The sequence below is a fragment of the Miniopterus schreibersii genome, assembly GCF_964146895.1.
Source record: "Miniopterus schreibersii genome assembly, chromosome: 1".
Taxonomy (NCBI): Eukaryota; Metazoa; Chordata; class Mammalia; order Chiroptera; family Miniopteridae; genus Miniopterus; species Miniopterus schreibersii.
This window is the reverse complement of record NC_138101.1, coordinates 29,982,933-29,998,689: the sequence shown is the minus strand read 5'-3', so window position 1 is coordinate 29,998,689 and position 15,757 is coordinate 29,982,933. Positions and strand designations below refer to the sequence as shown.

The 15,757-nt window shown below is 41.6% G+C and overlaps 1 protein-coding gene across 3 annotated transcripts; it reads right to left on the bottom strand.

Annotated features, from left to right (window-relative positions):
• Window positions 1-1,902: 1,902 nt before the first annotated feature.
• LOC308555829 (uncharacterized protein) lies at window positions 1,903-14,725 on the bottom strand (the record flags this gene model as incomplete). Of its 3 annotated transcripts, XM_081134489.1 has the most annotated exons (5): window positions 1,903-2,160; window positions 2,798-2,897; window positions 4,989-5,049; window positions 6,538-6,710; window positions 7,846-9,783. In XM_081134489.1, the coding sequence occupies 4 exons, from the start codon at window positions 6,605-6,607 to the stop codon at window positions 2,134-2,136; spliced, it is 258 nt and encodes an 85-aa protein (XP_080990615.1). In that variant the 3' UTR covers window positions 1,903-2,133. The 3 variants fall into 3 exon arrangements, with proteins under 3 accessions (XP_080990615.1, XP_080990613.1, XP_080990614.1); XM_081134487.1 differs by lacking the exons at window positions 4,989-5,049; window positions 6,538-6,710 and adding an exon at window positions 14,648-14,725 and having other exon boundaries at window positions 7,846-7,967; XM_081134488.1 differs by lacking the exon at window positions 7,846-9,783 and having other exon boundaries at window positions 6,538-7,209.
• Window positions 14,726-15,757: the final 1,032 nt, after the last annotated feature.

The window sequence follows — 15,757 nt, the reverse complement described above, 5'->3', positions numbered from 1 at the left end:
TGTAAATAATGCTGCAATGAACATAGGGGTACATAAATTCTTTTAAATTAGTTTTTCATGTTTCTTGGATATATGCCAGAAGTGGAATCGCTGGGTCATAGGCAGTTCTGTTTTTAATTTTTTGAGGTACCTCCACACTGCTTTCCACAGTGGCTGCACCAGTCTATGTCCCACCAACAGTGCACTAAGGTTCCCTTTTCTCCACATGCTTGTCAACGTATGTTGTTTGTTGACTTGTTGGTGGCAGCCATTCTGACAGGTGTGAGGTGATATCTCATTGTGGTTTTAATTTGCATCTCTCTGATGATTAATGACATTGAGCATCTTTTCATATGTCCATTGACCATCTTTATGTCCTCTTTGGAGAAGTGTCAGACACAAACAACAGTATGATGGTTACAAGAGGGAAAGGGGGAAGGGGGAGGAAGAAGAGGGTAAAGAAGGGGGGAAATGGTGATGGAAGGAGACTAGACTTGGGGTGGTGAACATACAGTACAGTATACAGGTGATGTGTTATAGAAGTGTATACCTGAAACCTATATAATTTTATTACCCTATGTCACCCCAGTAAATTCGATAAAGAAAAAAAAGACAAAGACAAATTTAGATACAGAGTCTGGCTCAAAAACGGGTTTCTGGTCTTATCATACCTTCCCCTTTAAACTTTTTTTTAAAATTTATTTCAGAGAGAGGAAGGGAGAGGGAAAGATAGAAACATCAATGATAAGAGAGAGTCATTGACTAGATGTGGGAATTGAGCCGTGACCCTCTGGTTCATAGGGCCAAGACCAACCACTGAGCCGCACCAGCTGGGTGATACCTTCTGTTTTAAAGGTCAGCCTCATTTCACACCCCTACCTTCCTCCCAAAAGGCCTGAGCAACCTGGAAGGGTTTTCTATGCCTTCTTTGTCATTGGACTGATTCTGAGAGACTGAGCTCATCTTACTTTCTGCTCACATCTTAGTGGCCTTGAGTTCATTCATAGCCAAAGACAAGAATCAGTCTTTAACTCACCAGGAATCCTTCAACTTTGAATCTCTCCTCCCCAAATAATTGCCAGGTCCATTTAGGTCCGACAGCAACTAAGACTCCAACCCCTATCCTCTAAGCCCCTCCCCCAGATGAAGGGAAACCCTCTTAGGCTGTTCTCTCCATTATTAAAGCAGTGCAGGAAGTTTGGTGATGTGGTTCAAGGCAGAGAGCTGGTTGGAAATTGGGAGAGGGTGATGCTCTTTCACTAGAGTAAGACTTGAGTGTTAGTGAGAAATTGAGTCAAAATTGCGTGGACTAAAGGAATACAAATTCATTAAAATAGATGACGGTCTTTAAAATAGGAAAAGTTGCAGCTTTGGAGTGGGAGATCCTCTGATCCCCTCCTCCCATGCCTTGGGAGTAGAGCTTCCCCAACATGAAAAGTCTGTGGACACTGAGACGTGCACTCCCTCCTCCCACAGGCAGGCCTGTAGGGCTATGACTGACATGGTATCTCGAAGTGTAGAGAAACAGCCCTGCATCCAACAGCATCAGAAACATCCTTCTTTGTGGATTACACCAATCTGGGAATGCTCGTGCTGAAAATGATGGAAAGAGAGTTTTCTATTCTGCCCCGCTCCCCGAAACAGTAGCTGGAGAAACTGCCTAAGAGAGCAAAGTAAGTTTATACAGGGGCCTGTCACACTGGTTATAGAAGTAAAACCCCAACATCCATATCAGGGATGGGAAACTCACATGCCTCCAGGAACTTATATAAAGGAAAAGAATCTCGTTGGGGTCTCCAGTGCTGTCTAAAGCAAGCAAGCAGCCAGTATCCTGCCCTAGGCAGTGGCCGCAGTGGGGAGCATGACTCCAAGTTTACCAGACATTCTGAACTGTCAAGGAAGAAACAAGAGATCCAAATTTTTATGTGAAATTTCCTCATTTTAAAATTAGGATTACATTTCTCTAAATGTAACAGAATATACAAAATAACATCTAGCATAAATTCGATAAGATGTTTCTCTTTCAAGAGAGGCTTTTCAGAACAGATCCAGCAGCTGCACAATGATCCAGGATACAGGTTCCTTCCAACTGTATGTTCTTTCATTCTTAGGGTGTGGCCTCTATCTTCATGACCCAGTATGGCTGTGGGAGCTCTAACAGCCTGTTCCAGGCAGGACTGGCTGAAAAAAGAACAGGGAAATGGGTACATGTCTGTTAAGGAAGCTGCCGCAAAATGCATGTTTATATCATATTGGCTAGAACCTAGCTGCATGGCCACAGCTAACTGCTGTGACATTTCCCAACTTCCCTTGCAGATATGAATATTTATGTGTGTATATATACATAAGTACATGTATAAGTATATATGTGTTGTATATATACATACAGGTATGTACATATGTAAGTATATCTGTGTGTATACATATATAGAGAGAGTTACTTTAAGGAATTGGCTCAGGTGATTGTTGGGGCTGACAAGACTGTTTCAAGGCAGGCCAGCAGGCTAGAAACTCAGACAATATTTTTATTTTACAGTCCTGGGGTAGAATTTCTTCTCCAGGAAACCTCAGATTTTGCTCTCAAGGCCTTCAACTCATTGGATGGGGACTACCAATATTATTGAGGGTGGTCTCCTTTAGTTAAAGTAAACTGATCGTAGATATTAATCACATCTACAGATACGTTCACAGCAACATTTAGGTTAGTATTTGAACAAACTATTGAGCATCATAGCCTAGCCAAGTTGACTTATAAAGTTAATCATCACAGTAACTATTTCAGAATTTTATAAATCTGTGCAGGCAAAACAACACCTACCTGAGTTGGGTCTGTCCTGCAGTCTGCCAGCTTGCAATCCTTTCTCTGCATGCTGGAGCAAAGAGCTTGGTCCTTTCCAGACGCGTGACTCCTGATGACCCTATGAATGAGTGGTGTCCACAATGTCCTGTCCTTAACAACCCTACCCAGCTCCTGTAAAATCATGCCTATGGCTTCTTTTGTGGAGTTAATCCATCTCATACTCAGTGTTCCTCTTGTCCTGCTGCCTTCTATTTTTCCCAGCATTATTGTCTTTTTCAACGAACCCTGCCTTCTCTTCATGTGCCCAAAGTAGGACAGTTTCACTTTTGTCATTTTTGCCTCCAGCAATGTTTCAGGCTTAAATTCATCTTCCTGGAGGTCTGGGTATCCATTGAGCTCTCCTCTGACACCATACTTCTGTGGTGTCAAACTGAATCAGTTTGTTTCCTATCAGCCTTCTTCCCTGTCCAACTTTCATTTCCATACATAGTTATTTACAGACCTACAATATAAAAATCCCTAACCGTACACTCTCCATACAACTGGAATCACACCTGCATGGTAACGAGAGGCCTGCAGCAAACATGCCCAAGTCCCACCCTTCCTGGGATACTTCACCTAGAAAAATAGCTAGTCTTGTTTTTTACTTTTTAAATTTAACCGCTGCGTTGATGGGATGCTATCTGATAAACAACACACTTTTCTGTTTGACCCTGTTCTAACTCATTAGATTATTTTCACTTTAAAACCCAAACTTCTGGTGCTAGGTAACGATATAGAGAGTCATGGGAGGGAAGGCTGAGTGGGAAGGTAGGGAGTTGGGGCCAACGCATGCCTGTGGCTCTGTCAGCCTATATCCCCAGTCACTCCATTCTGTTCCCCCAGCACCACCCAGACAGAGCAGTTCCTTTTCACTGGTCTTTCTCTTTCAAAGTTAACTTAGACACAGCCGGCCTAGAAAACGGAGGCATGCTGCAAAAATGTCATTGATTTGTAAGAGGGCTTTATATATTATGGATACTTATTTTCTCATTCTATTCTTACAGCTATTGCGATTATTTTTCCTAATAAAAAAAAAAATCTTTATTGATTTTATAGTGAGGAAAGGAGAGGGAGAGAGAGAGATAGAAACATCAATGATGAGAGAGTCGTTGATCAGCTGCCTCCTGCATGCCCCCTACTGGGGATCAAGCCTGCAACCCAGGCATGTGCCCTGACTGGGAATCGAACCTTGATCTCCTGGATCATAGGTGGATGCTCAGCTGCTGAGTCACCCTGGCCAGGCTATTTTTCCTAATTTTTAAAACATTGTTTTATGATGTCTCTCACTGTAATTCTCTACATGCTTGTAGCTTTTCTCCGTCTATTTTAACAATATTAGTACTAGAAATGTGGCTAACGTGGAGCCATTAAAAGCACTGACACAAAATTATATCACTTAGAAATCTGTAATTCCATTAAAGTCAAGAAGTGAGGACTAAAGTTGTTTTTGCATAAATGTGCATCTTCTTTATGTGTCTCAATTCCTGCAATAAATTTGTTTTATATAACAATCATCATACAAAAATAAAAACAATTATAATTAAGTGAATCTTTTTTAGCTTTATGGGAAGCAAATTTGGCTTAAGTGCTTTCCCCTGATGTTTCATTTTCAAGCGTAAGTCATCTCTGTTGTGAATTTGTTTCTATGCAAAGTTTATTGGAAGTCATCAGTTCTGAAGGAACTAAGAATGGAAGGGGTTCCATATTGTAGTGCTGTTTCTTTGGAAAAATAGCTTTCCGTACTGGAAAATCGCAGAATGCCCGTAGAAGGACAACCTGACAGGCTTACTGCCTACAATGTACCTGAGTTTGGCCCTCATTTGAATTGATGTTGATCCCTGTTAAGCTCATGCTTTGGATGGCAAAGGCCATAATTTTAATGAGGATGCCAACTCATTGGAGGCATTGTCCTAAAGTGCTTTTTTTGTGACGTCTGTTTTGGATCAAATACAAACAGATTTTTCTGTATGCCAAATTCTGCACTCTAGCCATATTATTACATTGTTTTAACATAGATTAAATGCCTACTAGCTGATAGATGTTATATGGAACACACCAAGAACATGCATTTTCTTGGATTTCTTGCTCTTTTCTACACTTCTTAAGCATTCATAACCATGAACTGTTTTCTATAATAGCTTATGACAGAAATTTGCCATACTCTTACCTGTGGTCAGGGCTGGTTACATAATTTGCTGGACTCAGTATAAAATGAAAATTTGGGACCCCTGTTCAAAAAGCAGGGGAAAAAAGAGTTCAGTGAAAGGTACCAATGTAATATGAGTAACAATGATACATCAGTAACTCAATGAACTTAAAAATTGCAAAAATAATATTTTTGGTGTCAATTCTATGTAATACAATAAATGATAATAGTTTATTAATGTGATATCTTGATTGATTATGAAAATTTTCTGGCTCTCTGGTCTGAAAATTCATGAAGATTTATACCTGTTTTATTTTCATTTTCAATAGATCAGAAATTCATTTCATGCAGTTTCTTTTTCAAGAGATACATCAGTCACTCTTGGCAAATGTGCGATCACAAATTTAGGTCATTTTCATTTTGAAAAGAATCGTTCTGCTGATGCAGTTGTTAGGAATATTTAGAGGCTATGACAACACTAAGATAAATTTCTAATATTTTGAAATATAAACCTTAGCACTTCTAGATTGCTGAGCCTTAGAAATAACTTTTCTAAATAGATTTAATTCTTCATATGAATTAGTTTTATGTAATTTTGAATTTAATTTTAAGTATAAATTTATACAATGGTGTTATAGTGTTTTCTCAGGCAGCTGAAAGTGTCTTCATGATTTGAGTGTAATTCAGAAGGCCTGGTTATGCCTTCTGTCATATATTCAATTACAAGTGAAAACAACTTTAAAAAATTTTTTATTTTTAATATGGTTTTTAATTGATTTTTAGAGAGAGAACAAGGGAGTGGGAGAGAAACATTGATTGCTTGCCTCCCCCATGTACCCCAGCCAGGAAGCAAACCCGCAATCTGGGCATGTGCCCTGACCGCAACCTTTTGGTGCATGGGTCAGCACTCAACCAACTGACCTATATGGCCAGGGCAGGAAAACAATTTTAATTTTCTTTCTCATTAACAAAAAAACTGATTCATTCAAACCTTCATATGAAAATAGTGTTATTTTCTATAGAATGTGATGATCTTTACATTTAATTTCTATACCTGTGTTTATTTGCTTTGCAGGGTTGCAGCAGTTTTCAAAACTAGAGATTCTAAACCTTTTAAGAACTCTAATAATCCCCTGAAATGTTTTATTGCAATTCTCATATATACATTTTTATTTGTACTAATATACCGATAAAGTTTGCTGCCTGAGTGCCAGCAGTTACTTTCGCCATGTCAGGTTGGAGAGCTGATATTTATGTAGATGACACAGGGATTGGCGAGCTGGCCTACCACTGCAGGGCTGGGCACCGTTCCTATGCAGAGTCCCTACCCATCTCTGGAGCCAGAGCTGCCACCCGTGTCTATCAGCTATTGCCTCTCCTTCTGCTGCCACCACCACACTGCAGTGTGGGCCCAGGCCCCGCCCAGCAGCGCCCTGAACTGCTCTGAGGCGTGTGTGTGCATGCTGGGGTGCCTGCACTGCTTGAGCCTTCTGCACACATGCAGGCGTTACCTCCCATCGTGTTTCCACTGCTCACATGCATGCTCCATTGTCCCCCGGACTTCACTTACCAATAACAAATTCAAAAATAAAATTTTTGAGATTTTTCAAGGCACAACTGTATAGGATGAAATCCAGCATGGAGCCCTTCTGAGAGTGGAGCCGTGTGCAATGGCAGTGTTTGCATGCTCTTGAAGCTGGCCCTGCAGATGGTCCTACGGTCTGTCAAGCATCAGGATTTGAGCTGTATATAGAAGAGAACATGAGGTGGCGGGGAAATGATGGCACTGACATATTCCCTCCATGACCTTAAATTAAGGCAATAGCTTTTTGACAAATACTGAAATGTGTGCTCTTTGAGAGCAGAAATCTGTCTTATATAACCCTCTGTGCACCACAGAGCCTACCTCTGAGCTTGCATATAGTAGACAGCAAGTAAACTTGGTTGAACAGACAAGTTGTTATTCCGTTTTCAGAGGAGTAACATGTAAAGAACTGGAATAGGTAAGTTCTCTTTTTATATAAGGCACTGAACTGATCCAGTCAGTACAAAAAAAAAATCAGATCTGATCATCTGATCGAGGAGGAGGAATACCATTAGTAAGCACTGTATTTCCTATACTCACTCCACAAGTGTGCGTGTCTGCCAACTCCTGAGTTTGGTAGGAGTCTTTCTGTCTTTGCCTGTACTTGCAGAGAATCTCGTGATTGATTTCCATTTCCCCCCTTGTTTCCTAGGAGGACTTAATTCTCTCCCGGATCCAAGGTTAAGATGGCCTTCTTCTTCACCGAGTTTGCAAAGGTAGTTTTGTAAATTTTGTCTAAGACCAAACTATAAAAGATTGTTGACTAGGGAAATTTAATCAGAATACACAGTATGCCAGTGGGAGAGGATGAGGGAAGGAGCAAGGTTTATGACAGTGCCTGTAAAGTTTTATTAAAAACTGACTGGTTTAGCCCAGCCTACTAACCCTGTGACTCAGCGGTTGAGCATCGACCTATGAACCAGGAGGTTATGGTTCGATTCCAAGTCAGGGCACATGCCCAGGTTGTGGGCTCGATCCCCGGTAGGAGGCGTGCAGGAGTCAGCTGATAAATGACTCCCTTCATTGATGTTTCTATCTCTCTCTCCCTCTCCCTTCCTCTCTCTGAAATTAATAAAAACATGTTAAAAAGACACACACACACACACACACACACAAAACAACCCCCTGTCTCCTTTAGTAGGCAAATCAGGGTGCTATGATACCACTAAGTACTTTCCTTGGGGGTCTTTCTTGTTTCTTACTGTATAAAAGTTTGAATTTTATGGTAAAGGACACAGACCTTGTTGAGTTATGAAAATGAAAGGTAGGCCTGGATATTGCAAGGCAACTTACAGTGAGTGCTCAGCCTGTAGGTAGCCATGCCTTTGTGAACCTCCTTTGTGAACCTCTACTAGCCAGTTTTGGGGTCTGCGCATATCCAAAATGCCTTTTGATCTTGATGGTAAGTCTACATCCTGTGAATATGTAAAATTTATTAGTGGGCATGCCAACAATGGCATACTCAGATCTGACGTATTCATTCCAACACACCCTCGTAGTATCACTATCACGCGCTTGTGCAACTAACTTACACCCTGATAAAGACATTCCAGAGAATGCAATCCAGGAAATGCAAATAAAATTCATCGGAGTTAAGAGCCTATGTCCTTCTTACAGCAAACAACAAGAACAACACAATTTAACAAATTGGACGACCTGGAAAGTTGTTCTGAGAAGGGAAAATATTAAAGCACATAAAATCATCATTGTGGATAGGACTTATTCTATACAATCTGGAATTCTGGAATGGAAAAACAAAACTATTGAACAATGAAAGATAAAAGGTAAAAGATGTCTCCTCCATCTCTTAAGTTTTTGAGCTTGATTTCATGGAGAACACTCATCTTCTAACAAATTTTACTCTCAGAATTGTGGACTCTGGAGTATGGGAGAGAAGAAAGAGTATCCATTCTATTTCATTGCCCCACACCAATTGCTGTAATCTCAAACTGCATGATTATCCTGAACTCTCAGAAGTGTGCTTTAGTGGGCTGAACGTACTGACTCCCTTATAACAAACAGAATATGGCCAAAGCCGTAAGATGTCACTTCCGAGATTAGGTTACAGAGAGCTCGTGTCTTGTGTCTTGCACACGCTTGCTTACCTGCTCAGATGGGACCTGAGGACCATGATATGAGCTGCTCCACAGAGAGACCCATGTGGCAGGGAACGGAGGGAGACTCCCGCCCCTAAGTTCAATAACCCATGAGAAATTAAATCCTGCTAACAGCCATGTGAGGAAGTTTGGAGGTGGGTCGCCCTCAGTGGAGCTTACAGATGAGACCTCAACTCTGACGACACCTTGACAGCAGTGAATCCTTAAGGCAGAGGCACCCAGCTAAGTTGCACCTGAAATGCTGATGCACAGAAACTATGAGATGATAGATGTTTGCTGTTTAAGCTGCTAAGATTTGGAGTACTTTGTTACACAGAAACAGATAACAAAGATAACTAATCCAGTGACTTGGAGGAGGTGAGGGAGTTAGCTGTGTGGCTAGCTACCTGGGGGAAGAGCATTCCAGGCGGAGGGAAGGCCAGTGTATATAAAATAAGTAAGACAAGCAGGAGATGAGGTAAGACAGGTGACTGGAGGGGCCAGATCATATGGGGACTAGTAGCTTATTATAGGAACTTTGGCCTTAATCTGAGAGAAATTGGGAGCTGTTGTAAGGTTTTGAGAGAGTAGTGACATGATATGAGAGATGGCTCCCGCTTGTGCTGTGAGTCAGCTCTAGGGTAGAAGGGAGAAAGCGGGGAGACCAATTAGGACTCTCTTGCAGTAAACTGGGCAGTAAATGACAGTGGCTCAAATCAAGATGTTAGCAGAGTTGTAACATGGATGGATTCTGGATAAATTTTGAAGGTAGAACCACAAATTGGTTTGCGGAGTGTGAGAGAAAAGGAAGAATCAAGGAAAACTCCGTTGTTTTTGGTCTGAGGAAATAAAAAATGGGAAGATGGTAGTTGGACAGGCGTATGGGATGAGGAAAATCAGAAATCAGCCTCAACCATGTCCAGCTTGAGGTGTCTGTCATACGTTACGTGGAGGCTGTGAGCAGCTAGATATGTGAGTCCAGAGTGCAGGGGTTATGTTTAGGCTGGGTATATAAATTTAGGAGTTGTCAGCATGTAAATACTATTTAAAGTCATGAGACTGAATGAGATCGCCAGTTACAGAGAAAGGGACCAAGAACTGAGAATTGGAGCAATCTAACATTCGAAAGTCAGGAAAAAGAGGGGGAATCAGTACAGGAGCCTGGGAAGGAGCAGCCAGGGAGGCAGGAGGAAAACCCGGAGCACGTGGTGTGTTGGAGTCAATTAAAGAAAGTGTATTATGGTGCTCTCCCTCCAGGGAGCATGCCATGCCATCCCCACCCCTTCCCTTCCCCCACGGGCACGTGTCCCCTAACCTCTAAGGGACCCCATGAGACTTGCAACCAGGGGAGCAATGGGCAGCGGCAGCTCGTCCCTGAACCTGTCCCAAGGCCCCCTCTTCTCTGACTTCCCAGTGGGCCAGAGCCACCCAGCCCAGGCTCCCCTGTTGCTGCTTCTGTGCCCCTCCTTGTTTCACTGTCCTAAGTATATTTTTGCTGCAGTCAATAAATTCTTGCTTTCTTTTCTACACTTTGTCTCTTGATTGAAATCTTCCCCTCAAGAAGAACTAAGGTCTCCTCATCTCGCAGGGAACATCTTTCATCTGGTGACACATTTTCATCTCATTGGCATTTTCACACCTTTTATTTTGAAGTTACTTTAAAAAAAGGAAAAAGTGTATTATGGTGAAGTGACCAGCTGCTGCTATGATGCCGGTATGGATATACCGAGGGGCGACCACTGGATTTTGCATAGTCATGGGAGACCTTTTTAAGAGCAGTTTCTGTGGAGTTGTGAGGTCTAGAGAGTGAGTGGCGTGGGCTTTAGCAGTGAGAGGAAGACAACTGAAGCTAGTAAGGATAAAACAGATTTTCTAGTTTTTCTGCAAAGGCACCAAAAAAAAGCAGGTGGCATCTAGTGAGGGAAATGGCTTAGAAGGTTTTAAAAAGATATTTGTCTGCTGATGGGAATATTGAGAAAAGGCAAAAATTTGATGATCTAGTAGGAGAAAGAATGGCTAAGCGATGTCCTTAGGTAGAATCTAGTGCTCAAGTACAGGGCCTAACTTGGGGTAGAAATCCAGAGAGACTGTTTATAATTTCAGGAGAAAATCGTAAATACCTTTGAAATGAGCAAATAATATTACTGGTGTTCTGTCTAGCACATTTTTCGGGTTATCTGCATCTTGCCTTTGAACTATCACACAACTCTGTAAGTTGTAGATAATTGATAGGAATGCAAACAGTGCTTTCCCATAAGTATGCAAATACATTTTTTCTAATGGAGGGACAACTGATTTCCTTCCCCTGCTATAGAAACCAGTTTTGTATCTATTGAGCAAATTCATTTGGCATGCCTCATTGCCCATATATGTGTCTGCTGTTAGGATTCTTCTTTGAATTGGTTCTGACATCTGACTGGTTCCTGCATTTATTAGTAAGCTAAATAAAATCTTTGGCACCTGTTCATTTATATTTGTATGAGAATCATGATTTTACATTCTTTTTTAAAAAAGTAGGAGTGAGGTCAGCATCATGGCAGAGTGAGAAGACTCCTTTCTTTCCCCCCTTAAATTTATAACAAGTCAAACAACTATAACTCAGCAAAGGATCCCCTGCTAATACACAAACTCACCTGAGAGGTCCACAGATCAGGACATTTGAAGGTGGGCACAGGGCACACTGGAAGGAGTGGGGGAGGCAAGATGGAGGAGAAGGACAGGGACAGTGGCTGCAGATGCAGTTCAGCCTACTGTGGCTCCAGCAAGCGCAGTAATGGTGAGAAGTTGGCTGCAGCCCTCACACTGCAACCTGGAGTGTAAGTGGGGCAGAATCAGTGCTACTCTTGGAAAATACATCTCCTACCCTTCACTCCATTGCAACAGACCCAGTAGAGGTGGCTGGGAAGCCTTACACAGAACAGAGGTGCCAACAGCTATTGCTGGCTTAGAGGAGGAGCTGAGAAATCATGAAGTTGCCTCCCCTGCCCCATCCATCCCAGCAGAAGGGCAGTGGAGAAGCCTCCAAAAACAGTGGGACCAGCAGCCACTAGAACAAAGGAGGTAATGCTAGGAGCTTGCAAAACCAGTCCACCACCTGCCACAGTGGTGCCCCGTAACAGAGGTGAGCTGGTCACAGAGGGGACACCCACCATCCCAGTGGGTACGTGGCATTTTCCTTAATAAAAGCCATACCACACTATCGATTCCAAAGGCACAAATAGTGTAGGCAAGAAAAAATAAAAACTTGTGCTATATTACCATCTACTGGAAAACAAAAGAATGTACCCTACCTATCAACTTACTGCATTGTTGAGAGGAAAACAGTATCTAAGCAAGAAAAGAATTCACTACCTCAAATGTGCAGGCAGAGAAAAAATCCAAATACCATGAGCCACCAAGGTAATTTGGGAGCACAGGAAGGAAGTGAAAGTCTCCAGAAACCAAACTCAAAGTCTTGGACAACTGCAATTTAAAAGACAGAGAATTCAAAATTGCAGTTATAAAGAAACTCAATGAGATATGAGAGAACTTAGGCAGCTCAGGTAGCTCAGGAATTAATGAACAAAAGGAGTACTTTACCAAGAGATGGAAAGTATAAAAAAGAAACAAATTCTGGAGCTAAAGAACTCATTAAATGAAATGAGAAAGGCATTACAGAATACTGGAAATAGAGCAGACCAAATGGAAGAAAGAACTAGTGAGCTCTAAGAAAGAAACCTAGAAATTACCCAGGAGGAAGAAGAGAGTTAAGAAAAAAAAAAAAGGAAAGAACTCTACCAAGAGCTATCTGAATCTATTAGAAGCAGCAACATAAGGATGAGGGGTATACCAAAAGGAGAAGAGAGCCCAGGCCAGTGTGGCTCAGTTGGTTGAGCACTGTCTTGTGCACCAAATGTTTGCCAGTTTGATTCCCAAATGACAGAATACACATTCTTCTCAAGTGCACATGGAGCATTTTCAAGGACAGACCATATGTTGGGGCATAAAACTATTCTCAATAAATTTAAGAATAAAATCATACCAAGCATTATTATTATTTTTTTACCACAATGGTATGAAACTAGAAATTAACTGCAAGAAGAAAGCTGGAAAACCCACAAATATGTGGATATTAAGCAACAGACTACTGAACAAGTATTGGGTCAAAGAAGAAATAAAAGAGGTAAGAGTATACTTAAAGACAAATGAAAATGAGAACACAATATACCAAAATTTTTGGATGCAGCAAAAGTGGTACTAAGGGGGACATTTATAGCCTTAAAAGCCTACCTCAAGAAACAAGAAGAATGCCAAGTAAACAATATAACATTACACATTAAAGAACAAAGCCCAAAGCCAGTGGAAGGAAATAATAAAACTCAGAGTGGAAGTAAGTGAAATAGAAAACAAAAAGATAATAGAAAAATTAATGAAACAAAGAGCTGGTTCTTTGAAAAGATAAACAAAATTGACAGACCCCTGGCTAGACTCACTAAGGAAAAAAGAGAAAACTCAAATAAAATCAGGAATGAAGGAGGAGTTATAATGGACACCACAGAAATACAAAGGATTGTATATGAATTCTATGAAAGGCTAATACACCACCAAACTTGACAACTTAGGAGAACTGGACAAATTCTTAGAAGTATGTGAGTTTCCTAGTCTGAACCATGAAGAAGTAGAAAACCTAGTTAGACTGATCACTAGTAAGGAAACTGAAACACTAATCAAAACCTCCCAAAACACCAAAGTCCAAGACCAAATGGTTTCAGTGACAGATTCCACCAAACATTCAAAGATGACTTAATTCCAGTCCTTCTCAACCTCTTCCAAAAAACTGAAGAAGACAGAATACTTCCTAACTCATTCTATGAGGCCAACATTACCCTGATACCAAAACCAGGCAAGGACAACCCACAAAGAGAATTACAGGCCAATATCTCTTATGAACTGAGATGCTACCATATGACCCAGCAATTCCTCTTCTGGGTCTTACCCCAAAATTTATGAAAACACTTATTTGTAAAGATATGTGTACCCCTATACTCACTGCAGTATTATTTATAGTAGTCAAGACACGACAGTAACTTGAGTGTCCTTCAACAGATGATTAAGGAAGACGGGGTACATACATACTATGGAGTACTAAGCCATAAAAAGATGAAATATTGCCAATTGTGACAACGTGGATGGATCTTGAGAGTACTATATTAAGTGAAATAACTCAGAAAAGGACAAGAAATGTAATATCTCACTTGTGAGATATAAAACAGAAAGCAACAAACAAATAAAAAACCAAACTCACAGATATAGACAACAGAATGTGGATAACAGAGGGGCAAGAGGGCGAGGGAAGGGTGAAGAGGGCAAAGGGGTCAAGTACATGGGAATGGGAGACTAGACTCAGGTGGCGAGCACACGACAGTGTACAGATGTCGCGTGACGAACTGTACTCCTGAAACTTGTATGATGTTATTAACCAGTGTTACTCCAATACATTTTAAAAAAGTATCCTTCACCAATAATAGGAGGGAAGGTAGTGTTTATGGCACAGGTGCTTAGGCGGGTGGAGGTGGTGGTGGTAACCAAGAGCTTCATTTGCTTGAAGACAGGACATCGTGTAATATAGCAGAGTGGGAGAGTGAATGGACCAGGGGATTTTAGTATTTAAGACCACTTGTCAGTGATCATGAATTTGAAGTGGGCTGTCAGCGGGCTGTATTTCTCCGGCCACAGTTCAGTTGCATAAGTGCACACACAAAGGAGGGAGAGTTGAATTCACCAGGGTTGTGGCTTTGCTGAATCAGGACAAAAGCAATGAAGGGAGGCGACAGAGTTGAGAGTATACGCAAAGGAATGATTATAGTGATTTACCTGGAATTTAAGCAGGGTAAGGAGATAAGACTTAGGACACTAGGGCAATAAAAATACCATGCGGCCCTGGCGGTATGCTAATTGGTTAGAGCGTCAGCCTGCTCACTGCAGGGTCTCAGGTTCAATCCCTGGTCAAGGGCACGTACCTGTGTTGCACGTTCCATTCCTGGCCCCAGTGGGGGCTTGTTCAGGGGGCAACCAATGGATGTCTCTCTCACATCCATGTTTCTTTCTGTCTCTCTCCCCCTCTCTCCCTCCCTTCCACTCTATCTAAAATCAATGGAAAAATATCGAGTGAAGATTAAAAAAAAATGCCATGAGATCAATAGGTTGGAAGTCCCAGAGGGATGGAAAGATTGTCAGGGTTGCAGTACCAGACTGATAAGCTGGAAACAGGAGCTGGTAGACAGAAAGGAAGCAAAATACTGCCTCTATTTGGGGCCAGCATTCTAGCATCTTAACAGACATTCTATTGTTTGAGAGTCACTTGCCTGCTAACCACCAAACTCCTCTTTCTGTGTGTAGAAGCACAGAGGTTTTGCACGGAGTGCTTAATACCCCCTTCTCCTAGTTTCATTCTTATGGTCCTTCTCAATGAGATGGCTCCATAAAATCAAGTCTTGTTCTCTTCAAGAGTGAACAGATTCTTCAGACAGACAGCATGCTAAGAGGGTCTCGATGGAAGGTTGTGCAGTCTGTACACTTCAGAAGACACCAGACTGAAGGGGTGAGTGGGGTTCAGATGCAGCCTGAGCTCTGCTCATTGAGCTGCAGCCCTGTCACCAGCTGCCATTTGTGCCCACAGTGGTTCCTGCCCTGCTATCGGGAGGATGTTCCTAGAGTGACGTCTTTTCTAATTCACAGAAAGGTGCTATGGAGGCCAGGGAGCCCTGATAAAAACTGCATGTGCTGTAAGAGGGCTGGACTCAGCAGGTATATTTGTCTTTCCACTGAGAAATCCCTTGTGTCCTTTCGTGCTTTAAGTTTTCAGTCTTTTTGAAGGAAGAGACCCAATATTATACTTTATCAATTAAGTGCATAGAGTAGCTCCTTATAGCAGTTTTTATTTGGATAATTAAATTTTGATTTCCCCTAAACCAATACATGTCTTTCTAGGAGATCATTGGTATTTGACAAAAATGATGACGTATGCATCACATGAATTATTTATGGATCACTGCCATCTCCAGTTTAATGGTTTTTTTGATAAGCAATGTGAAAGAGTGGACAGAAATTGCTTGCAGTGCTGACTGTGA